This window comes from Rattus rattus, chromosome 2 (assembly GCF_011064425.1).
Source record: "Rattus rattus isolate New Zealand chromosome 2, Rrattus_CSIRO_v1, whole genome shotgun sequence".
Lineage (NCBI taxonomy): Eukaryota > Metazoa > Chordata > Mammalia > Rodentia > Muridae > Rattus > Rattus rattus.
In genome coordinates, this window is record NC_046155.1 from 64,531,461 (window position 1) to 64,557,044 (window position 25,584).

The 25,584-nt window shown below is 44.7% G+C and overlaps 1 protein-coding gene across 1 annotated transcript in view; it reads left to right on the forward strand.

The window, feature by feature from the left end:
- The first annotated feature begins 242 nt into the window (after positions 1-242).
- Positions 243-25,584, forward strand: part of C2H10orf143 (chromosome 2 C10orf143 homolog) — a 34,854-nt gene continuing 9,512 nt past the window's right edge. Inside the window, exons 1-3 of the mRNA XM_032892377.1 lie at positions 243-591; positions 23,231-23,392; positions 23,499-23,561. Coding sequence (XP_032748268.1) covers positions 523-591; positions 23,231-23,392; positions 23,499-23,561 — 294 coding nt within the window. The 5' untranslated portion in view covers positions 243-522. The remainder of the gene's footprint in view (positions 592-23,230; positions 23,393-23,498; positions 23,562-25,584) is intronic.

The window sequence follows — 25,584 nt, forward strand, 5'->3', positions numbered from 1 at the left end:
GTGCCTGCTCACGACCCGCCTGCAAAACCGTGGCAAGGCTTTGCACATTATGCCAGGTTGAGAATTCGAGCCTCTCGTACCTTAGAGCAAAACTAAAAGCTGTCAGACTGCAACTCCCGAAGACAACGCCCAGAGCAGCCTCGGGCGTGCCGATTGGTCCGCGGTGTATCTATCAGGACTCAGTAACCAATCACAAGGAATGAGAGGAGGGCGCGCCTCTCACGGACCAAGGGTTGCAGAAGTGTGGCATATCTTAAACAAACGACCTTTGGGACTGACTTTGTGAACGGAGAAGCGACAAGCCAGTCCCGGCTTGCGAGGCGTCGACCTGTGGCGGGTGGAAGAATTCCCGGCACCTCAGGCCGTAGGAGACTCGGGTTTCGGCTACTCCTGCCTGCAGCCCCTCTGTGAGGCACAGTCTGCTCTTCAGGCTACGCCCCACGCCTCCTCATTGGCTTCTCCAGACACGTGGTCGAGTGGTTCCCGCCTCCCGGTGCCCTGAGAGGCGGTTCGCTAAGCCGCATGGACAGCCTGGCGCCGGGCCGATGGAGACGGCGGAGGACAGAGGAGCTGCCAGCGGCAGGGGACGCGGTAAGCTCGGGGCAGGGCGTGGGCAGAGGGAGGCAGCGTTCTAGTGGGCGCGCGGGCGCCTGAGGCGTGGCCCTTCCGGATGGCCAGCCGGCTGGGCGCAGAAGCCTGCTCCCGGGGCGGGGCCTGAGGCGGGGCCAGGCAGTGCACAGTCCCACCTCTCTTGCTACGCTTGCGCAAAGGTGAAGAACTTTGTTTAAGCTTTAGTAGCCTCAGTTTCTGGATCACAACTTGTGCCACAAGTCCAGTCTGGCCACCTATCCTCACAAATAAACTGAAAGAGCCAGGTTAAAAGTGGAAAGCAGAAAAAGATGTAATGCAGCTAGTCGGAAGAGGGACAAAGATTGAGGGAATCACTCCCAAGTATGACTTAGGAGTCCTAAAGTGAGACTAAGGTTGAAACAGAGCCAAGAATATCTAAGCAGTCCGTGTCAAAAGTGTGGTCTGGCCAACATTGGCGCAGCTCAGTGTCATCTTGTGAAGTGGTATGACAGGTGTGAAATCTCTGTCCCCGAGACAAGTTCCTCCGTCTGGGATGGTTTCTTTCTTCCAGCCTGAGATTCCTGGGAAAATTAACATTTCTTTGGAACCTATTGTTTGAGTAGTCTGATAGGGGATTAAGGGACTGGTCCCTGTAGAATATCTCCCTTTCTGCCACGCCTATAAATGGAGCACTGTGAAAGCCCAGGGGCTCAGTCTATTGCAGGCACCTAAGTTCCTACCCCAAACCTTGGGAAAAGGCAAGGGAAAGTTAAGCATTCCTTGAAGGAGAGTTGGAAGTTTTGGGGTAGGCTAAGCCAGCTGTGTCATGTGCTCTGAGCCTGCAAGGCATCTGACATTGCAACAACCTCTCACTAGGTACCTGCACAACTGAGTTAAAAAAATATTACCAACAAAACAAAACAAAAGAACCCTCAATTGTTGCAGGATATTTGATCACACGATAAATCCACAGATTGTGTTATTTACTGGGAGAACGGCCTTAGCACACACCTTTAATCCAAGAGCTTTCAGCTTGACTATTGTAAACAGGATTAAATAAAGTCAGCCATGGTCAATAGGCGAAGCAAGCAACCAATTGATAGGAAGTGAACATAGAAGTATTAAGACACCATAGACAGTAAGAGGAAGTCTGGGAGATGGACAGAGAGATACACAGGAAGTGGAAGAGAAGGACATGCAGTCTAAGGGGTCTTGATGAAGGTGTGGGAGAAGGGGCATGGATGCTGGGACATCTACTGTGGAGGAAGGTCAGCTGGGTGCTTTCTCTGGAACCTCTCTGACCAAGGAGACTTTTTCGTGCCAGCATCTGGCTCCCGAGTCTTCATTGGTTAAAAATCTAAGAATTGATTTCCTTACATAAACTTATTTTTACTTAAATCATAAACTTCAAACAACACTCAATGTTTTAAGTAAGTTTATGGTTTTGTGCTGAGACTTGTTCTTATGGAACAGGTTTGGAGTAGGCAGTCTCTCAGCAGAATGGTGCTGCCTCTTCTCGTTGCATATTGACCAGTTCCTACTCAGTTTTCCCTTCATTTTTTACTTCCTAGTAGTATTTTTGAGATATAGTCTTCTGTTGTTGAGGCTGGCCTCAATTCTGTTACGTAGCCCAGAATGACCTTTCCTGAGCCTGTGCCTCCTCCAAGAGCTGGGAGTACAAGTATGCAGCATTTAATTTTCCTTGCTGCTACAAGGCTGTAGACATAATGTATGCTGATTGTGTCTTTCTAGTCAGCACAACAATGTTACTTTTACTCTAGGTTTCATTTTTTGAGACAGAACCTTTCTGTGTATCCCACAGTGGCCTGGAACTTCTTTGGTAGCCCAGGCTGGCTTTGAACTCTCAATATTCCTATCTTAGTCTCCCCACTGCTGGGATTCCAAACATAGCCACCATTCCACCAGCAGGCAACTTTGAGATTTTTGTTTTGTTTTTACCATAGGGATGACTAGGGTAGGTGTGGCTCAGTGGTAAAACCAGTACTTAGTATGCGCTAGGCCCCGGGTTGAATTTCCAGCAGCACACAAAAGAAGAAAGGTGGGACTGTGGAGATGATTTAGCCAATGAAATTCTTGTGGTGCAAGTGTGAGGACCAAAGTTCAATCCCCAGAGGTCAAATGAAAAAGCCACATTTGTAACCACAAATTACACATACCTCTGGGGAGGCAAAGAGAGGCAGATCCCTGGGGCTAGTTGATCAGCCAGCCTAGTTTACTTGGTTAGCTATAGGCCAGTGAGAGACTTTGTCTCAAACAAGATGGACGGTGCCTGAGAAATGATACCCAAGGTATCTTGACTGCTTCTTTTTTTTTTTTTTTCCGGAGCTGGGGACCGAACCCAGGGCCTTGCGCTTCCTAGGCAAGCGCTCTACCACTGAGCTAAATCCCCAACCCCATCTTGACTGCTTCTTAACCTTTGATCTAGTATTCCAGAGTGACATTAGTCAAGCAGCTTCTTGTGCAAAGGCTTTCTGTCCTCCTTGTCTAACCCCTGGTGCCCACATGCAAATGCACTTGTTTGGTTCCTGTAGAGCTGAGATTAGTAGCCAGCTTCTGCCCACAGCCCCGTAGCCCTCTGCACTGGGTACCTCTGCACTTCGTGTATGGCTGCGCTGGCTAGTATTAGGTCAACTTAACAGAAGCTAAAGTCATTTGAAAGGAGGGAATCTCAATCGATCAAATGCCTCCATAAGACCAGGCTGTAGGCAAGCCTGTAGGGCATTTTCTTAGTGATTGATGGGGAAGGGCGGCAATCCTGTGCTGGTGGTCCTGGATTTCATAAGAAAGCAGACTGAGGAAGCCATGGGGAGCAAGTCAGTAAGCAGCACCCCTTCCCTGCATGACCTCTGCATCAGCTCCTGCCTCTAGGTTCCGGCCCTGTTTGAATTCCTGTCCTGACTCTCTTTGATGATGAACTGTGATGTAGACATGTAAGCTGAATAAACCCATTCCTCCCCAACTTGCTTTGGTCATGGTATTTTATCACAGTTAGGTAACCCTAACTAAGACAATAGCCACCAGCAGAGCTGAGAAAACACTTTGGCCAGAATCAGCATTGGGCAAGTGGTTCTTAGGCAGAGCCAGTTAGACACCAACTTCTTGTAGTGCTCAGTATCCTGGCCTTGATAACAGAAGTTTCTAGCACTGAGAATAGTTACCGTGGTAACAAGTGTGACAAATGGATATCTACAGTGTCCCTCTGTTCCCTTGGACACCTGCTATATTTCACACATTGCTGTGGGCATTGGTGATGTGATAGCCTTGGTTAGGTGGACCCTAGGTTTGGTTAGGTTTCCTCTACAGAAACCCTGTGCCCACCATTTGCACAGTATTATAGTTACTTTTCTATTGCTGGTAAGAGGCATCATGACCAAGGCAACTTATAAATGAAAGCATTTAGTTGGGGGCTTGCTTACAGCTTGAAAGGGTAAGTCCATGACTGTCGTAGGGAACATGGCAGGAGGCAGGCATGGCTCTGGAGTCGTAGCTGAGAGCATACATGGTGAGATGACAGCTACCAGGCAGAGAGAGAGAGACAGATATTGGAAAATGGTATGGGCTTTCGAAACCTCAAAGCCTGCACCCAGTGACATACTTCCTCCAAAGACCATGCCTTCCAATTCTTCCCAAACAGTTCCACCGACTCATTCAAATATATGAGTTTATGGGGGCCGTTCTCGTTCAAACGACCACACTCAGTCACAGGGATTAAACTGGTCTGGCTGCTCACCCATGGCTAAATTCATGGAAGGAGTCACAGAGGTCTTTACTTAGGCCAGCGATGTGCAGGGCTTCCATAGGGAGGAAATGGAGCAGTAGGGCGAGAAGACATCAGGGGTGTCTCCTCTTTCTTGGAACTGAAGTTTACTAAGGATTGGTGTTGCAAAGGTCATGTCAAGTTCTGTGTGTGAGACTCTGAAAGATTTAAGAGTCACATCAGACCATTTGGGGTTGAATGCAGAGGAAGTTACAGGAATGATAGCAGCTTTGCAGAGTTCTGTTAAAGACAACTCCCTTGAAGAGCTGCTCTGTGACAGACAGCTCTATACGAGTTTCTGAGTCACATTGCTTGCCCACAGCATATGAATGTGCTTGCCACCCAGTTGTCCATCCCTGACTCCTCTCAAGACGGCTCAGTTCTGGGCAAGACAGTGGGGCAGAGCCAAACTTGTGATGCCCTGGTGAGCCAAGACATTTTTCTAGCTCATGAGTTCTAGGGAGAAAAGACTGCTTCCTCTTGTAATTTTTCCATTTGTTCTTTAGAAACAGACTCTAAGAATGTGGCTTTGAACTTGTGATGTTCCTGTATTAGCTCCCAAATAGGATTACAGGCTCGTACCACCAGGCATAGCTAGGTGTCTCAAATTTGATGGCATCTATAACCCTAGAGGTCAGTGAATCTCAATAATTCCAAGCGTGATACCATGAAGAAAATGGTAGCAGAGACAGCTAGTGAGAAAATTGCTTAAAGGTGCTGGTAGAAAAATGTAAAAGTAGCTAGACACGAAAAGACACACTGTGTACTGAGACACAAATGTAGGGGCTGTGACTTCACACGGGAAATGGTCCTGCAGAACAGTAGAGTTTCATCAGTGACAGAAAAAATCCTATCTACTTAGAATTCTATACCCAGTGAAAGTTATCTTTTGTGTTCAGTTTCTGAACTTCTATTGCTTTTTTAAAGCTTACCAACCTTTTCTTTGAAAGTGTCTAATTTGTCACTAATTGTATCCCAGGAATTACAACTTTTGATCTGGATCATGTATACACAATAACTCATGTCTAACATTTTGAGCATATGCAGCTATAAGAACCCTCCCTATGGATAGAGAGGAAGGGACTGAGGACAAGATGTCAGGCCATGCCTCCTATTGGCTCATCAGGCTGTGATTCTATTAATGAGGTTAATAACCTCACTGCCCATTTCTTGGAACATGGTCCAAGAACATAGTTGTGTAAGAATTCTTAGTGCTTGTAAGAAAACAAGACAAGAGTCTTGTGGCTTCAGTTTCTTCTAAATGTGGAATTGTTCTTGGAATGTGTGCTCCTCCCAGGTATAGCAAATGGGAGAGAGTTTACCTCAGAGTACTCATTATTGCTTGCTGCTGTTAATCCTTTTACATATCTGTGGAAAAACCTGTTTTTGCCTCATGTAGACTGTCTTTGTGATTCTATATTGGAACTCATGAGAACTTAGTTTATTTTTAACCCTTGGAGTATAAATTGTCTGATGCTCTGGATAAAGTTGGCTACTGCATGAGATTTTAGTCTGCCTCATTTATGGGCTCCATACTTCCAGGCCCACCACTGCTACAGCAGTAAACACCCATCACACCTGGGATCCCTTCTCAAAATACTGCTGCATTGGGATCAAGCCTTAAGTTCACGAGACTCTGGGGAACACCTAATATCCAAACCATTACAAATCATTATACCTAGTAATTTTTTATTAGTCATACATTACCAATTAGAGATGTGGTGGTTTGAATAAGAATGGTCCCCCCTAGGCTTATATATCTCAACACTTAGTTGTTTGGGAGTGGCACCTTTTGAAAGAATTAGAAGGATTAGGAGGTGTGGCCTTGTTGAAGGAAGTTTGTCACTGGGGGTAGGCTTTGAGGTTTCAAAAGCCCATGCCAAGCCCAGTGTCTCTCTTGCTGTCTCAGCTGTGGATCAGGATATAGCTTTCAGGTACTGGACTAACCCTCTGAAACTGTAAATAAGCCCCCAATTAATGCTTTTTTAAAAATAAGAGTTGTCTTGGTCATGGTGTCTCCTCACAGCAATATAACAGTGACTAGGACAAGAAGCATGGGTGACATCTACATTAGAAAAAGCTCACCCCAGCCTGGTAGTGACTCTTGAAAGCTGCATTCCTGGAGCTCCCTGAACAGCAAGCAGGCAGTCCACAGAGTCTCCTGTTCCCAGCAATTGTTTGCTGCTTATATAAACCTGGGGAGGGGCCTTATATGTCTTGTAACTTTGTGAGCTTCCCAAGTCATAAAACTGAGCCTCTTTTCTTAGGTTTCTAAGAAGGAGATATATTTCAATTCATAGGAAATGGCTACACAGCATAGTTGTACCCACTAAAGTTTAGACTGAAGGACTTTTTTAAAAGTTTGAGCTGGGCTGGAGAGAGATGGTGCACATTGTTTAGGAGTATTGACTGCTCTTCCAGAAGATTCCCAGCACCCATGTGTCAGTTCATAACTGTAACTCCAGTTATGTAATGCCCTCTTCTAGCCTCAGTGGCCACCAGGAGCAAGCAAGTGGCACATAGACACATATGCAGGCAAAAACACCCATATATGTGAAATAAAAATAAAAAAACTTGGGGTTGGGGATTTAGCTCAGTGGTAGAGCGCTTGCCTAGCAACCACAAGGCCCTGGGTTCGGTCCCCAGCTCCGAAAAAAAAATAAATAAAAGAGCTCTTAGCCCTGGAGCTTCTTCAGAACCCTTCATCCAGGTGGATGAAGAAGCCAATGTGTAGGTTGAAGTGCAAAGTTGAAAGATAAAGTGTAGGTCAAAGTCTGCCATGGGTACCCATGGAGGCTGAAGGAGCGGATGGAAAGGATGCTGGGGCCAGGGACTGCGTTGTGAGGTTTTGGGCTACATGCCGCTGTCAACAGCTTGTCATCAGTAGATCTGGAACTTGTCACCATCTGATCACCAAGACCACCAGTGAAACACCTGCTTTGTTCATGACCAGAGCAGCCCCTGCCCACCTTTGCTCTGACTCTGTAGCATTCTGACCGCCTCTGTTCTCAGGTGTGCACAAATGTAATGTAGGTATAAGAAGTCACCTCTTCTGCTAAAAGCACAAAAGGTTGGAGACTGCCAATTTTAAATGTTTTCTACCTTTTTTTGACTGGGAATATTTTAAAGATTGGTTTAGAAAGAAGTTCAGCTGCAGGTATTTCATAGCTCGCCAAGAGCACCAGGAACCTGACTTACCTCCCCAGGCTGGCCAGGTCAGCCTTAGTGACCCTTTACCCTTGCTATAGTCTCCTCTCTGAATTCTTCTGTGGGCAAGGGCAGCAGTGTGGAGAGCAGTCTAGCCTCTCCTTTCATCTACATCCGTAGGCTGGCCAGGCTCTTGGATTAGAGATACCAGACTTAAGGATCTTGAGAGGACAGGTAATTTTCAGTTCAAACCTGAAGTATTTTTAATGCAAGTTCACAGACTGATTGGAACAAACCAATTCTTACTATTATGAACTGGTTTAAAAAAGTGTGCATGGTGGGGGAGTAGGCGGGTGAGAGGGTGGGACTGGTTTTTTATCCATTCATTCAATCTGTGGGTAACTTCAGAACCTACCTTTGCTAACACTTGGGAAATTATCCAATAAAGCCAGTAGTCCTTGTCAGCAAAACCACTTAAATGTATTGATGGCTTTAACACCATCCGAGAAACCCTAAGGGGTCTAACTTAAAAGTGCGAAGATGGAGAGCTGAATCTGCCCGTTTCACTCCGTGGGATGCAGATTTGATAGCTCATCTGCTGAGTGCCATCCCCAGTGGAAGCCTAATGAGCACTCGCTGATGAGGCAGAGCCCCTCCAACAAAACCCTTTGCTTTGCCCTTTGGTGGTTATTAAGATTTTCTTTCTCAGTCATTATAGCCCACTCCTCAAGAAACAAGCTACTGAGCCATCACCCTGCTTTTTTCTCTTAGAGAGAATCTGCTGAGCTGAGTGCCATGCCTTACTTGGTTTAGTTTTGTTTGGCCATGCTCCTCCTTGGTACAAGAAACAGGCCAGTGGCTCATCTTTGGTTGTGACCTGAGTTAACCCTTAACTGACCTAAGTTACGTGGTCTACAGAGAACAGAGTTCTCTACAGTTACAGAATGTCAGTCCTGTCCAGCTGGGGTCAGATTTTATCATAGATGCAGAAAAGCAGAGGAGAGCTAAGGGCCCACAGGAAGACAGCTTTCTCCTGCTAGGGGACCTCCTGCATGTGCCCTGTGTTCAGCAGCCACCCTGGAAGGAGCGAGGGTTGACTTCTTCATCAGGTACTCAGCGCCAAGAGAGGTAGGTATGTATGTAGTAGGTGTTCTGGGAGCAGCACCTGTCTGCGTGACGTAGAGGGCACATGTGTTTGACAGAAAGGAAATGGAGGAGGCCTAGGTGGATGTGTCACTTTGCTGATATTTTCAAAACATCGTCTATTTAGGAAAAAGTAGGATTCAGTTGTGTCATAATGAAATGCAGTATCTTGTACAATTATTACACATTAGTGAAAAAAGAAAAAAGCAGCCTGTCACTCCAGCAGTTGGGAGACCAGGGCAGAGGGGTCACTGAGTTCAAGGCTAGCCTGTGCTACATAGTGAGTTCAGGTCAGTCTGGGCCATGTCTGAAAAACACAAACTAAACACAAACAAAGGCTATCATTGTTGGGTATGTGCTTTCCGGTCTGGACTCTAGATTGCTTCTTAGAGTTCTCAAGACCATGATGTTGGATGAGCATGGAGTCTTTTTTTTTTTTTTTTAAGGCTGTGGCCCCAATAAGCTGACTCTTCCACTTCCAGAAGCCATCACATGTCCTCAGGTAGCCTTAGGGATGCATGGACCCCTTCCTACCCCATGCTAAAACATTGACCGGCTGGACCTTCTGTAGCAATTCTGTGAATTCTAGAAGACATGTCATGTCTAGAAGGCACGATTTGACTCCGCTCTTCCTGGACCTTTAACTCTTACAATCGTTTCTCCTTTTCTTATAGTGACCCTTAAGCCTTGGTGAGAGGGTGTGTCCCATATGTGGCTGAGCTTTGACCAGTGTGAGTTAACCAGAGTCCACTGCACAGACATTTCTCTCCTGACAGTTTGAGAGTATACAGATGTAGGAGTGTTAGGTGAGAATTTAGAGAGATTGAATATTATATCCTCATTTCTTTCTTTCCCATAACAGCCTATTTACGTCTTTTGCACATAAAAAATAACTTCACTAAAAAATTATATTTATTTTATACTCATGATTATTTTACCCGCATGTACATCTGTGTACCATGTACATGCCTGGTGTCTGCTGAGGTCAGAAGAAGGCTTCGGATTCCCTGAAGGTGGAGTTAACAGGTAGCTGTGAGCCTCCGTGTAGGTGCTGGGAATCAGACCTGCTGTCTTAGTGAAGGTTCTATTGCTGTGAAGAGACACCATGCATGGCAGTGCTATTTTTTTTATTTTTTATTTTTTTTATTTTTTTAGTGTTTTTGAGACTGTTTCTCTGTGTAGCTCTGGCTGTCCTGGTACTTGCTTTGTAGACCAGGGTGGCCTCTGAACACACAGAAATTCACCTGCCTCTGCCTCTGAGTGCTGAGATTAAAGGGATGCTCTCCCCCCCGCCCCCCATAACTCAAGGAAAGCATCGATAGGGATTGGCTTACAGTTTCAGGTTTAGTTCACTATCACCATTGTGGGTAGCATGGTGGCACGCAGGCAGATCAGCTACTAGGCCTGGCTTGGGCCCTTGAAACCTCAAAGCTCATCCCCAGAGACACACTTTCTGCAACAAGGCCATACCTAGTCCAACAAGGCCACACCTGCCACACCTCTTAATAGTGGCATTCCCTGATGATTAAGTATTCAAATATATGAGCCAATGGGGGCCATTCTTACTTAAACCACCACACTCAGACACTCTGAAGAGCACTTTAGAAAAGTCTTTTGAATAATGCTCACGGCTTTACTATTTATTCTTATATGTAGAGTCTGATCTATATTGGGTTGATTTTTTTGTGTGTGATCGGTACTCAATCCTCAGTCTCTTTTCACATTTGAGAGTGAATCTTCTTAGAACCCTTTTGTCCTAAAGACCATCACCCCCATGAATTTTCTTGACTCCATCACTTGACTGTAATGGTTTTAATGAAATATGCTAAACGTGAAAGGTTATTTCCCAGCTGTCAGTATCCTTCCACCAATTGCAGGCTTGCCCTTAGACCAGTAGTGTACTCTCTTGACAGGGATAATTGTTAAGGTTCTCTTAGGCTTTGCCATCTCCCCTATACAATGTTCATTTTTAGGGCTCTGTCAGTTGTATTTTTCAGTTTTGTCTCCAGATAGTTTAAAAGCACAGGGACAGCCTAGGTCTGTCTATTCAGACCTTCAGGCTTTACACAGGTCGCCAAGGTCTTTGTGCTTCATTCCCTCATTCCAAGGCACAAATGAGAACTCCTTACCCTCCTCAGTGGTGTAAGGATGAAATGGAGTCTCCTTTTCTTTAAATACGAGGGTGTTTATCAGGTTCTGCTTGCTGACTGGAGATGTGCATCACTACTCTCCTTAAGATGTACTCAATGGTAGAGTGTTCTGTCCCTAACACTGGGAAAATGGTCTTCAGTGTCATAATCCAAAGTGATTTAGGCTTCGTGTGTGCTGGGTAAAACTCACAAAAACCTAAATCCAGTCATCAGCAAGTCCTTGGGGGCACACCAGTCCTTCCTGTTCTGACCCCACTTCAGCTTTTTATTCCATGTGGGACAAGAGGGTTGAGCTGTGCCTGACTCCTCAGGCCCTTCTTCTGTTACTGGTGTCCTTTCACCCGGGATAGCAGTGGCAGGGTTACGGGATCTCCTTCCAGTGCTGCACAGCTGTTGGGCCAGTCCACTAGGCCCTGACTGCAGGCCAAGCTCTCAGTGTCTGCAGTGGCCCAGGCCTTTGCCAACAAGCCAAGGCCCAAAGATTCAAATTTATAACAGCACTTTAATGAGTACTCCAATGTTGCCCTTGGTGATGTCACCTCATTATCCATGTAGCTGAAGGCAGAATAATTTAGGTAAGCTCAGAGATGGCTGCCAGACATGGGAATAGTCATTGCAAGAAAGGAGGCCTTCTCCTCAGTATATTCTCAGACCCTTGGCAGCTGAGGGAAGGCCTGTATCCTTCCTTTCTATGCTTTGGTGTTTTGAGTCAGTATCTCCTTTATGTGGCCAAGCTGGCCTCAAACTTATGGTAATCCTCCTGTCTCCACCTATCCTCTTTTTGAAAAAAAAAAAAAGATATTTATTATCTTTAATTATGTGTAGGTGTGTGTGTCTACATGTGGGTATGTGCATGTGTGTGTAGGTGCCTGGGGAGGTCAGAGGCTTTGGATCCCTCGGAGCTGCGGTTGTGAATGGCTGACATTAGTCCTTTGAAGATCAGCAAGTGCTCTTAATTGCCAGGCCATGTTTCCAGTCCCCTCCCACACCTTTTTATTAGAAATAAAGGAATGAATTTCTCCCTTACTCTTCTCCATTGCTTCCTCAAGGTAACCATGTGTCCTAGCATTAGTTGGTCTGTTATTTTGACCATGGTTTACTGATGCTGTAACTTACCATCTCTTTGGCAAGTTGGAGTTGGTTGGGAAGGACTAGAAGATCTTGCCAATTCAGTTGAGAGTCTTTTGAATAATGCTCATGGCTGAATGGGGCTGCAGTATTAAGATGTCACAGTCTATTTGGCAAGAGCCCCTTATGTCCTTGTAAGGTAGAGGCCAAGAGTGAGAGTGAGAGAGGACTAACCTCCAGCCCCTTTCTGCTTGACATTCAGCCAGATTCAATGTGCTGTAGGAAGCAAACCTCTTAAGAGTGCAAGGTCATTTTCCAAATGAAAATGTCATCATGAAGGAGTCTTTGCTTGATGGAAACCATGCTTTCGCTCTAAATGGCAATCTGTGGGGCCTTATTAATCTCCATTCCCCAGCAGTCCCTGCTCCCTGGGCAGACTGATGGCCATCCAACTGCAGCACAAAGAAACTTCTTTATTATAGTAGATAGAATGGAGTGAGGCTGGGGAAACCCTCAGCGACGTTTCCTGTAGCAGGATGTGAGCAGTGGTGTATGTGCAGAGTGTGCACCAGCTTCAGGATGAGGCCTTTAGTAAAGCTTCTCCACATACCCTCAGACTGAAGGAGTAGATCGGTATTACTGTTTTTATTATTATTATTTTGTTGGCACGTCACTGTGTAGCTCAGGTTTGTCTCAGACTTGCAATCTTCCTGCCTTCCCTTCCCAAGTGCTGGGATCACACGTGTACCTTGGAAATTAGTTTATTTCTCTTATGTTCATTTTTATATAAAATACGTTTTCTTGTGGACTTGGCATCTGGGCATTACTGATTTCTAATGACTCTTCCTGGTTTTCTAATTTTCTAATTTTCATTTTATTTATTGTTTTGAGACTGCCTCGCTTATGTAGATCAAGCTGGCCTTGAACTCACAGAAACCCACCTGCCTCTGCTTCTGCCTCTGAGGTGCCAGGATTAGGTTTTCTGATTCATACTATGCATAGACCACTTACGCTGAGTCACATTTACACACGTACTCTAAGGGCTTCACTCGGCATGGGTTGATCGGCCATCTCCTTGGTTCGCTGCCTGGAGACTGCAGTGCTTTCCCGGTAGAGAATTCAAAGGTCAGTTCTCAGTTTATACTGACTCCACTCCCAAGCAGTGGTTCTTAACAGTGCTGTAACCCTTCTAGTACAGCTCCTCATATTGTGGTGACCCCAACCATACAGTTATTTCCATCGCTACTTCATAACTGTAAATTTGCTACTATTAGGAATCATAATGTAAATGTCTGACATGCAGGCTGGTCTTTGGTGACCTCTGCGAAAGGGGTCATGACTCACCTATTGAGAGCCTCTGCTCTAGAGTTTAAAGTAGGAAGGTGGACTTTGGAAGGTGCCTTAGAATCTGGAGCCATACCCATGGTGGAGCTGCTGTTTGGCCACCTGGATCCTCAGCCCCTTGTGTATTTCCAGGAACATCAGGGTCATGAATGTCCTGTCTGGTTTCTGAGAGGGCTCATTTTGTCAGCAAAGAAGCTATGCCTTTGAATCTCATTTCTGGCAAATTGCTAAGTCTTAACCCCCTCCTCCCTCTGGACTCTTCATTCATTAAGGCCATTTGGGTCCATCACTTTCAATAAAGGAAGCATCCACATCAACAAAGAGGTGACCTCCTTCCTCCTCAGGGAGGGCAGCCAGACATTCTGAAGCCTGTCCCAACTTTGTCCCATCACTGAAGCAGCAGGATCGCCTGCTCACCTCAGCCCCTGTTCCAGCTGTGCTGGCATGAGACTACCACTCACCTGATCTGCTCCAATTACTGTTAAGTAATGGGGTCTTGGTGTCTACTTGGGATTTTAATTTTGTTTATATAGCGAAGTGTCTTTTTAGTTTGATGGTAAATCTCCATCTGTCGTCATGAAGGCCAGTGGGTCCTCCCTGGAAGGGAGCAGAGAGAAGGAAGCTTTTAGCACCGTCAGTCTCCCAGCACCTGTTTCCTAAGGCCCAGGGCAGGCCTTCATAACTGGACTGCTGGCCACATGAACATGTGAATCAATGTCACTTGTGATCAGCTGTCCATAAACAACAAAAATGAGAGTCATCTAATCCTCCCTGATGACTGAGGGTCACCATGTATATAATGTCCTCAAGCCCCGGAGATTACCCAACTACCATGACGTCAGCATCAGCGTAAGCCTTCCTTTTTTCCTGAATCAAGGATTAAGGACTCAGACCACCACCTAAGCCACCTAAAGAATGTAGACTCATCATGGGGAAAGTCCTAAGCCTGCTGGCCTTCCTGTAACAGATGCTTCACTGCACACAAACTGTTGTGAATAGTTCTAGCAGCATCTTGAATTTCACTGGTGAAACATAAATTCTAGTTTGTGTTCATGCTTCTGCTTCCCTTTCTAGTGAATCCAATTATGGAGAGATGAGCAAGTGAGATGCTCCTGCTGCTGACTATGTTTCTGATGGGGGAAATCAAAACATGTATGCAAACGGTGTGGGGAATGGTCATTTTAGCCCAGACTGTTGACAGTTGATAGCAGTCCTTGCTGTGATAAAATACCGTGACCGAGGAAACTTATGGAAAAGAGAGCTTTTTTAACTTAAAGTTTCAGATAGGCCGGCAGGAGGATCATTGTTTGAGCCAGTCTACCTGGGCTACTTTTTGAGATCCCCCTCCCCCAACAGAGGTTCTAGCATCTATCAACAAACCTTGTCTAATTATCACTGTGGTACTTACTGTGTTAATTTTGTGTTTCTCTTGTACCTTTGGCATTTAAGTTAGTTCCCTCCTTGCATTCATCAGGTTATTTTCAGTATAGGCAGGTGTGTAGGTGTTTAGTACTCTCTGAATTGTAACCCAATGCTGTCCTTAACTTTATAGCTTAAATTGCTCCAGCCACGAGGAGTCCTTCAGGTTGTCACCTGTGCTCTGTTGACATGCCCACATCCTTTCACAAGGACTTCCTGTGTGTTTTGGTTCACCAAATGTTTCAGGATCAGGCTGTTTGGATGGCTCAGTAAGCAAGGAGTCTTGCTTTCCAAGTTTGATTCCTGGAGCCTACGTGGAGAAAGGACAGAAGCCTTCTCCTGCAGTTGTCCTCTGACCTCTACACAGCTCATTGTCCTTAGACTGGAAACAACTACAGGTGCATCCACATGCACACTTATCTGTGTGTCTGCTGCCTCCGCTGTCATACCGCATACATGCATGCACACTCATCTGTGTGTCTGCTGCCTCCACTGTCATACCGCATACATGCATGCACACTCATCTGTGTGTCTGCCGCCTCTGCTGTCATACCGTATACATGCATGCACACTCATCTGTGTGTCTGCTACTTCTGCACACCGCATACATGCATGCACACTCATCTGTGTGTCTTCTGCCTCCGCTGTCATATCATATACATGCATGCACACTCATCTGTGTGTCTGCCGCCTCTGCTGTCATACCGTATACATGCATGCACACTCATCTGTGTGTCTGCCGCCTCTGCTGTCATACCGCACTACCCTCATCATACCATATACATGCATGCACACTCATCTGTGTGTCTGCTGCCTCTGCTGTCATACCGTATACATGCATGCACACTCATCTGTGTGTCTGCCACCTCCGCTGTCATACCGCATACATGCATGCACACTCATCTGTGTGTCTGCTACCTCCGTTGTTGTACCCAGGAGAGGTAGGCAGCAATAGTTAGTTCCAGTGCCCCCTTTCTCTCTGGTACCTACTACTTTACCATGGTAATGTTAGCTTTGGTCCTTTCATTGTATTTCCTTACCAGTTCAACACCAGTGAAATCATTTCCATACCCTCTTCCCACTGTCCCCAGTGATGCCATTATGAACCAGTTGGTTTTAGATCAGGATCCAGCTAGCCCTTCAGTTCCTTTATCTGGAAGCCTGTGCATGTCCTATAGCAGGCATTTCCTGTTCAAACTGTAACTTTGCTTCCTTTTACACAGATGGGTGAGTGCGTATATCCCTTTTTTTCTTTTCATAATGCTTAAGGTACAGCTAGGATCGCACACAGAGCAAGCTCTCTATATGAGCTCTCTCTATATCTCACTCTAAGGTATTTTACTTGTGATCTCTTTACAGGTGTATTCTTTTCTCTTACAGTTAGCAGTATATTCTAGAAATTACTATAAATTCCTCTGTATAAATCTTCCTCCTTTTTTTGTTGTTGTTGGGGTTTGGGGTTTTGCTGTTGTTTGTTTTGAGATAGCATCTAGCCCAGGCTAGTCCCTAATCAATGATTCCCATTTTCTCAGCCTCTCACTGCTGTGATTACAGTGTGGGCCACAGCTTCAGCACCTCCTCCTGTCTGCTCAGCATAGGGCCCCAGGCCTGTTCACACCCCATGTTATCCAGCCGCTCTCCCCTGTGGCAGGGCTATGCAGACTGATGCAGGTGTTCTGCAGTATAAGCAGAGCAGCAGTGAGAGCTGCATGCAGGTGCCGCTTCCAGTGTGGGGGATATGCCCTTGTATAGATGGCTAAAGGGAGAGTTGCTGGGTTCTCCTAACTTCACCATATGGCCCTCTTCCTGCCAGTACTGTAGAAGGTTTGTTTTCTATAGGCTGTGCCACATTTGAAAAATTTTGCCAAGCCGATGATAACAGATGATATTTTGATATTACTTTCATTTGTACTTTTCTAAATACAAATGTATTAGTAACCGTTCTTATTGCTGCGTTCACAGGAAGCAGGGTGATTAATCCTGGTGCTCAGCCACTTCTTGCTTTTTCCTTTTCTTCAGTCCAGGACCTCAGCCTTAGAGTGGTGCCACCCACCTTCAGGGCCCAGCTTACCCCTCAACTAGTCTTCTCCCGGAACACCATCACCTACACCTCCAAAGATGTGCCCACCAATGCCCAGCCTTTCATCATATAATCAACTTGGCAAAGAAATCATTGAAATGATGTATTTATTTGAGCACTCTGCCCTTGATGGCTTCTTAATAGCTTGCTTGTAAATTGTTTGTCTGTTTATGGAGGTGGTACCACTAATTTTTTTTCTTTTGGCTTTTGAGACTTTCCAGACTGGCCTCGACTCCTAATCCTTCTGTCCCTACTTCCAAATATCTGAGACTACAAATATGCACCAGTACATATGCGCACATGTGCACATATACATGCATAGCTTGTTTCTCAGCTCTTGAGTTTCCCAAGTGAGGTCAGTGTGCTCCAAATATTTTCTTCCTTCTCCTCTTCCTCTTCCTCTTCCTTCTCCTCTTCCTCTTCCTCTTTCTCCTCTTCCTCTTCTTCCTTCCCTTTTTTTAGGTATCTTTAACTTGAAATATTTGTTATAGTTTTCCCCTTATTAATTTTTATTTTATATGTTTGGTTGTTTTGCCTCTGTGTCTGTCCTGTGCACCACATGTATGCAGTATCTGCAGAAGTCAGAAGAGGGCATTGAGTCCCCTGGAACTGAAGTAATGGATTTGAACTCAGGTCCTCTGGAAGAGCAGAGAGTACTCTTTACTGCTGAGCTATCTCTCCAGCAATTGTTCTAAGTTTTTGAGACAGGGTCTTGCTCTGTAGCTCATGTGTACTCTGTTGAACTTCCTTTGGTCTTCTTGCCTCAGCCTCCTCCTGCTGGCATCACAGGGCTTTGTGACCTACTGTATTGTTTTGCTTTGTTCTAAAGAGCTTTTGGGTTATATCTAGTTAGACATATCAGTATTGTTTTTGTTGCCTTCTTTGAGTCACAGTTAGAAAATCTTTCCCTATACTGTGGATAAGGAACAAGACACTCTGACTTTTTTTTCTTCTTTCCTAGTGACTATACAATTCTTCACACTTGACAGTTTTTATATTTAGATCTCTGACCCATTTGATTTTTAATCTTTTAATTTATATATGTAGTGTATATCAATATTTTGCCTGCCTGTATGCATATCTGTATGTGCAGAGGTCAGAAGAGGAAATAGGATCCCCTGGAGCTACAGATGGTTATGAGCTGCCTTCTGGGTGCTGGGAATTGACTTGGGTCCTCTAAAAGAGCAGCCAGTGCTCTTAGCCAATGATCTGTCTCTCTAGCTCCATTGGTTTATTTTTAAATATAATATCAAAACCAGGAATGGTAGTTGCACACCTTTAAACGCAGCACTTGTAAGGCAGAGACCGGTGGATCTATTCAAGTTGAGGGCTAGCCTGCTTTATATAACGAGCTCCAGGACAGCCAGAGGTACATACTGAGACTGTCTGGAATGAATGAATGAATGAATGAATGAATATATATCAGGTAAAGCTTTAGTTAGTTGTTTTGTTTGTTTCTTTGTTTTTGTTTCTTTTTTTCAAATGACTGCCCAGTTATCCAGATAACTTTTTATTTTTAACTGTATTTAAAAGTCAACTAGGTATGATGGTATGTATTTCTCTAGCCAGCTCTTGAGAGGCTAAGGCAGGAGGATTGCTATGAGTTAAGGCCAACCTAGGATGCATAGCAAAACCTTGTCTTTAAGAAGAAGGGGTTGGCTGGAGAGGTAGCTCAGTGGTTGAGGTATTTATTTTTGCACAGGACCCAGATTCAGTTCCCATCACCCACATGGCAGCTCACAAGCACCATAACTCTAATTCCAGGGGATCTGAAGGCCCCTTCTGAACTCTACAGGCGCTAGGGACACAAATAGTACATATGCAAAATTGTAGCTAAAACACTCATTTTCATAAAATACAATAAGTGAATTTTAAAAAGGCCTTTTTTTTCTGCACAGTTCCTGATATCATTATACAGTCATGTGTGTTTTAATGTCCAGAGTGGTTTTCTCTGGGTGCTTCTGGCTGCGCCCTTCTTCCCTTCTGGCTGTGTGCTTCTTCCCTGTGCCCTTTACTTTCTGTGTTACTCATGAAATATTTATAGCTTGTTGGTACTTTTGCAGGGATTAGGTAGAATTTTCGAGTTAACTTGGAGAGAATTCTCATTTTTGTAGTCTCAGGTCATTCTGTCTAAGAATAGGAGACTTTGAAAATTAGTTCTTATGTACTCTGTGCCTTGAAGAGTGTTTTAGGCTGGGATGGGGCACTCACCTGTATTCTCAGCACTGCTGAGGCAGAAGCAGGACCATCAGTTCAAAGGGATCCTTGGCTACATAGCAAGTTCAAGGGCAGCCACATAAGCCTTTATTTTAAAAACAAACAAACAAACAAACAAACAACCCCCCCCCCAAAGAATGTTAAATTCTCTAAGCCAGGTTTGACAGTGCATGCCTATAGCCCAGCCCTCCGGAGCTTCAGCTACTTATGACTCTAGCTTCAGGGGATCTCTGCACCTGCACGCCTGAGGTGCACGTAAACTCACACAGGCACACATACACAGACACATGCACAGACACGTAAGTAAGAAGTAAATTAAAACTGAAAGAAGACCTCAAAGCATGTACATCCTTGCTCCGTTTTAGCTTAGGTTTTCCTTTGTTTCTTGGTTTTAATATTTTATTTATTCAACTCTCATATATTCTATCCTGACTGCAGTTTCCCCTCCCAGTTCCCCCCCTCTCCCCAACCACTTCTCTTCCCGTTCTGTTCAGAAAAGGGCAGGCCTCCAATGGATAGCAACCAAACATGGCCTATCAATATCAGTAAGACCGGGCCCCTGCCATTGTATTAAGGCTGGAGGAGGCAACCCAGTAGGAGGAAAAGGGTCCCAAAAGCAGGCAAAAGAGTCAGAGACAGCTCTGGCTCCTACTTTGAAGATTCCCACAAGGCCAAGCTATAAAATATGGGCTGTCATCCGCTGTACTGCCTGCTTCCCTCAGGCATCAGAGGCCTTAATGCCAAACCAGACCCAGGAGAGCGAGGCGGAGCCGGAGACAAGTTCCACAGGGCTCTGGTCTGGCTGCGAATGTTGTCAGGAGTGTTACAGCTCTTAAAAGAGAAAAGAGGAGGTTTGGGTGGCTTGCGAGGGCCAGGCAGCCCGGGTACTAGGTCTCTTGTCAGCTACCATGGAGGAGCCAAGTGGGTTCAAGATTCAGCGATGAATGTTTTGGGAAAGAGAATTCTTTCCCAAGTGTTACAGCTCAGTAAAAATAGCCACTCACAGATGAGCTTTGATGAAATGACTTGTGTGTTTTATTCAGTAAGGACAGGGACTATATAAACTTTGGGGAGTAGGATGGGATTTAGGGGGCAGATGTTTCCCATTGGCTGAGTTTGAGATGTTAGCGATGCTCTATTTGCATTGGGAAGGACTCCAGGTGCTACTTTACAGTGACAGGGTGTTGTGGTTTTCCAGAGTGGGTACCAGGGAGGGAGCAGCTTCACTCCTGCCAGTCTCATATCTCTGAGATTCCTGAGGTCCGAGCTCACTCAGCCTTGCCAGTTCTTACATCTGCCTAGTGGCATGACCCACTTGCCCTACAGAGGGCAGTCCCAGGTAGACTCCCTGGTGGCTGGTTCAGTTTCTGAACTCCCATGAGCCCAGGTTATTGATTCTGTGGCTTTTCTTGTGGTGTCCTTTATGCCCCTGGCTCCACAATCCTTCCTTCCTCTCTTCCACAGGATTCCTTGGCTCTGCCTAATGTTTTGCTCTGGGTCTCTGCATCTGTTTCTATTGGTTGCTGGATGAAGCCTCTCTGATAACAGTTGTGCTAAGCACCAATCCATGAGCGTTGCAGAATATCATTAGGAATTGTTCAGTTATGTTAGGTTCTATCCTAGATCTCTGGACTATCTGGCCTCTGGGTCCTGGCCCTCCAGGCAGTGTCAAAGAATGGACTCCCTCTCACAGCATGGGTCTCAAGCTGGACCAATCAGTGGTTGACCACTCCCACAATTTCCATGCCACCCCTCCCCCCACACACACCTCCTCCCACACTCACACCTTGCAGGCAGGACAAATTGTAGGTTGAAGGTTTTGTGGCTGGTTTGGTGTGCGATCCTGGGTTTCAGTAAGAATGTGTTTTGTTTTGTCATCAATGGGATTTAGTTTCAAATGAACCCATGTTTAATATCTCTCTTAGATAAATTGGGATTTAGTTTCCATTGTTTTTATCTCTGGAGATAATTGTGCATTGTTTTTCTCAGAAACTAACATATGAGTGGTGCTCATGGTTCTCCTAGTATTGAGCCTGTCTTCCATTTTTAGAAGTCCTGGTCATAGCGTGTGCCTTCCTTAATGTGATGGTAGAGGCCCTGTCTACTCAGATTTTACTTTTTGTCTTGGTATTTGTGATGGTTAGTGTTGATTGTCAACTTGACAGAGTGTGGCATCAGAAAAACCTTTAGGTACACCTGTAAGGGATTATTTAGATTAGGTTAGCTTCTGGGTGTGCCTGTGGTAAATCTAGTAGTCAGTCCCATGTACCCATGGGAAATATCTCTACCAACTCTCTGACGGAGTTGATGGTGACTGATGGGGTAGAGGGAGAAGTGTCATGTTTGCCGGTGGTGTGCCCACTAACAAGTTGTCTGTGCCTCAGTAACAACTTCCTACTCATGCTCACGCAAACTAAATTAAACCCAATCAAAACTTGCACGATACGTACCCTCAAAGACATGGAAGTTGGAAGGGGACCTCTTTCCAAAGAACAGTGATAGCAGTGGAAGAGGTGGTGTGGGGCGAGAGATGGTGCTGCACACAGCAAAGCCGGTGGCGCTAAGCCACCTAAGCCCTATGACATCTTACCTGAAATGACAGCATTTGGAGGTTACTCTGCTGGCTTTCCATCCTGCTTTCATCCCGGAGTTCCTCACTATGTCCATATACATATACGTGGTAATGTATATTCTGTGTCATTGTATGCTGTGTCATTGTAAGTAGGTGGTTAGCTTTTTAATTTTACAGGGAATTGTGGGTTAAGCGATTGCTTTGAGTCTCAGAGAGACACTGGACTTGTAAACAGTGTTGGACTGAAAGGCTATGGGGACTTTTGAAGTTGCATTGAATGTGTTTTGCATTATCATTTGGCCACAAGCCCATGGTAGCCATGAATTGGAATGTCTTGGTTTGAATGAGGAATGTTCTTCATAGGCTTCTAAGTTTGAATGCCTGGTCCCCAGCTGGTGGAACTCTCTGGGAAGGATGGGAAGGTGTGTTCTTGCTGGAGGAGGTGTGTCACTGGGCTCAGGCTTTGAGAGTTTAAAGACTTACACCATTCCAAGTTTCATGCTTGTGATAAAGAATATGAAAGCTGGGTATGGTAGCACACACCTTTAATCTCAGCATTTGAGAGGCAGAGGCAGGTGGATCTCTGTGAGTTTGAGACTAGACGTGGTCTTGAAAAAAACAAACCAAAAAACAAAAAGGAATTTGCCCTTTCAGCTTCCTGCTCCATTCCTTTGCTGCACCATTATAACCTCTAAACCTTCGGAATTGTAAGCCCAAACAAATGCTTTCTTCTCTGAGTTGCCTTAGTCATGGTGTTTTATCATAGTAAAAATAGAAATATAGAAAATATATTGTTTTATTATAGTAAAAATAACTAATAGAGATGATAATGACTAAAACTCACTATATTTTTGAAACTTTTAGTGAATAAATAAAATTTAAAAGCCACTAGGAATTATTAAATAAATAATACCATAGATAATAAACACCGATGGGGAAACTCATTCTTGGCAAGGACAGTGGTTAACAACTGAGTATAGGCATTGGAGAGCAGCAGACCATAGTAGGAAATGTTTTCTAACTTGGGAGGTATCCAGAAATAGGCCTTTCTGGGTGGCTGTAGGAGGGATATGCTGGCCCTGGCCCTGGACCTGGTGAGTGTTTACAGGGGTCCTCCTGATTGTCACCCGGAGCATGATGGCTCTAGGACTGTGTCTTGGGGTGTTAGAACATGATACTTTCTTCTGAAGTGTTGAAGGACTGACTACCTTTGTAATTAACCTTCTTTACTTCATGTGGATGCAAAAACCAAATGTTACCTTTCCCCAAAATTACCTGGTTACGGGCTGTGTGTGCAGTCTCTGAGATCAATAAAAGTAATTTGTTCTTCCCTGCCAGTAAGAGAATTATTCACAAGTGAGCCATGTGTGCTGCGTTAAGAGCGAATGCAGCTCGATGCTAAGCAAGATGTGTTGAAGCATATAAGTAGTTTCTTGAACAGAATTTATAGGTTTGGTACGTTTTCAATAAACCAGTCACAATAGTTTATTACCAGAATTTCAGCCAAAATTGTTTAAAATGACTATTTTAAATCTATCAAGGCAAGTAACTACAGACAGTGCTGAACTAACAAGGTTAAACGTAAGTGATGGCTGTTAGTCCTGAAAGGCATCTCCATACATGGTCTTTAAAGTTTTCCACCTTCACAGGGGTCTGTTTTTGGAGCTGAAGTTTTCCGAACGTAAATTCAGTCAGTGCTATATATAGCCTGAGGTCATCTGAAATGAAATCTTGTTTTTCAGAAACGGGTGTGCAGGAGGTCAGAAGCAGGTGGACTTGAGTGCAGTGGCCACCTACTAACCACCTGTGCCCTGCTGTCCTGGAGCACAGAGGACCAGGAGCCAAGGCCACGCGGCCTGCCTGCACCACAACCAGAGTGTAGCCAGGAGAGGCTGAGCTCAATGGTATGTCCCTCTTGCCAGCAAACCTACTGTGAGCCCATAGAATTTATTTAATAAAACTGTGACTATCCCTAGACTGAAACACGTATGTCTGTGATTCATTTACTAGATTCTGCAGAACGGTGGAAGGAGTTCAGCCCAGCCTTGCCTGAGATGTATCGCGGGGGAATCTGTAAGTGTGACCTCACTGAGGCATGAGTGAGAGAGTTCTTAAACATCACATCTGCAAAGCAGTCAATAAGATCTGTAATTACATACATAAGAAATGGCACATGTAAATAAAGCTAAAGGTTGGTTTGAGCTATTCTTAGTATTCTGTTGAGGTTAAAAAATGTTCTGGCTTCATATTCAGACATAGACATTATAAATATTTTTTAAATTGCTCCTAAAAAGCAGTGTTCATGGAGTGCTGGTGACCAGAAAGCAACCTTGAGGGAAAGAAGCTGACCCTCTGCCAGGCTCCAGTATAGACTATGACGGTCATCATGGAGAAGACATGTGACCTTATTTAAATTATCTCAGTGGCAATCAGCATTGAGTGTTCCCTCTTCTGCTTAGCTTTTCTAGTGGTTTCCATAAACTTTGCATGAGCTGTGGATCTCGGAAGGAAGCACAGTGTTCACACCATCGGTTCAAAGTAAAGGGAGGTCAAAGACCGCCAGTCAGTTCTCAGCCTCTGCTGTAGGGCGGAATATCATAAAGTATATATTAGCATAATAATGCCTTTGTTATTAATATTGAACTTACTCTAAGAACAAGTTAATATGTTTTTGATAACCTCTGTAATTCTTGGGTTTTTTATTTTAAATTTGAAATCTCAATATTGTAATAAAATAGAACTGTATTTAAATTCCACATAGAAACCAGGAGAGTGAGCTTGTGGCTGAGTCTGAGTGTCAGATTGCCCCCCAAAGATCTTCAGAGAAGTGAATTGCTGTTCTGATGAGCAAAAGATTGAGTCCATAACTTACAAGCGTCTTCAGCTGACTGGCTGCTGGGTTTTACAATGACAGGCACTGATTTTTGCACCAGACAGACCTGGCACCCTGGTGGCTGCCATTCACAGGAATCTGAGTAGCTGAAGTCATCAGAGCACTGCAAAAACAAACGTCAGCGTGCGCTTCCTGCGTGGAGGTGTGCGTTGCTACACTCTGCTGTCTGTCTGCAGAGCATCCTGTTGCATGCGTGCTGTGGTTCTGATCAACATGCAGTAATTTGAATTCAGTGTATTTAGGTTGGTTCCCATGGCTGCCAGATATGCCCTAGGATGCAGATAGGTCATACTTTCCTTGAGAATTGTCCCCCACTGTGGTTAAATTGCCTCTCTGGTTGCAACTGGCTGGCTCTTTTTCTTGCCCCCAACTTTATATCCCTGGGATATAGCTTTCAACTCCTCCTGTCTGTCAGAGGCACATTTGGAATTCGTGTAAGTTCCTGACACTTGGATAGCTTGTGTTCTGGAATGAATGGCTTAAAGGAGAAAAAGAATTAGCTCAAGCACCTGATTGGGTCCTTTTGACTAATATTATGTTTGAACAACAGTACCTGTTTGCTTAGGGTTTTCTGCTCCTTTCTAATTCCCCAAGCTTGCCTCCTTTAGTTTCATAGGAAATGAATCTATGAGCAGAAAACCTACATTGATATGTAAATATAATTTTTTTTGGTTAATGCTCAATATTCTTTTCATCTAAATTTCAGAAACTGACTTTAAAAAATCAGTTTCCTTTTATTTGTAGTTACTCTCAATAAAATTTGACTCAGGCTCAGGCGGTTTAATATTTACACCCACTGTTTCTAAAAGTCTTATGTAAATAAAGACTGAAATGTGAATTTGGAAAGTCACACCTCCTGCTATTTGAACAGACTGCTCTGCCTATATCTTCTTTCTCTCATAATACAGCTAGTTGCTCTCCTAAGCTTTTAAAATAATAAGACACTTACTATTCTTATATTTTAAAACATCAAAAGGTTCAGTGTTAAATAAAAAGCAAACAGTGTTTTTAGAGATGCAGGATCCCAGGGAGCAGTACTTAGGAGCAAATCACTGGTGGGCAGCAACTGCAAACTTCAGAGGACTTTATTAACCTCAGGCTCATTCATAGCCACTTGCCCGCATGCACAGGAGTGCTTCCTTGCCTGCTCACCACTCCCAGCCTGACTCAGGATGGCTCCCCTGTCTCTGATGGAGGCAGAGG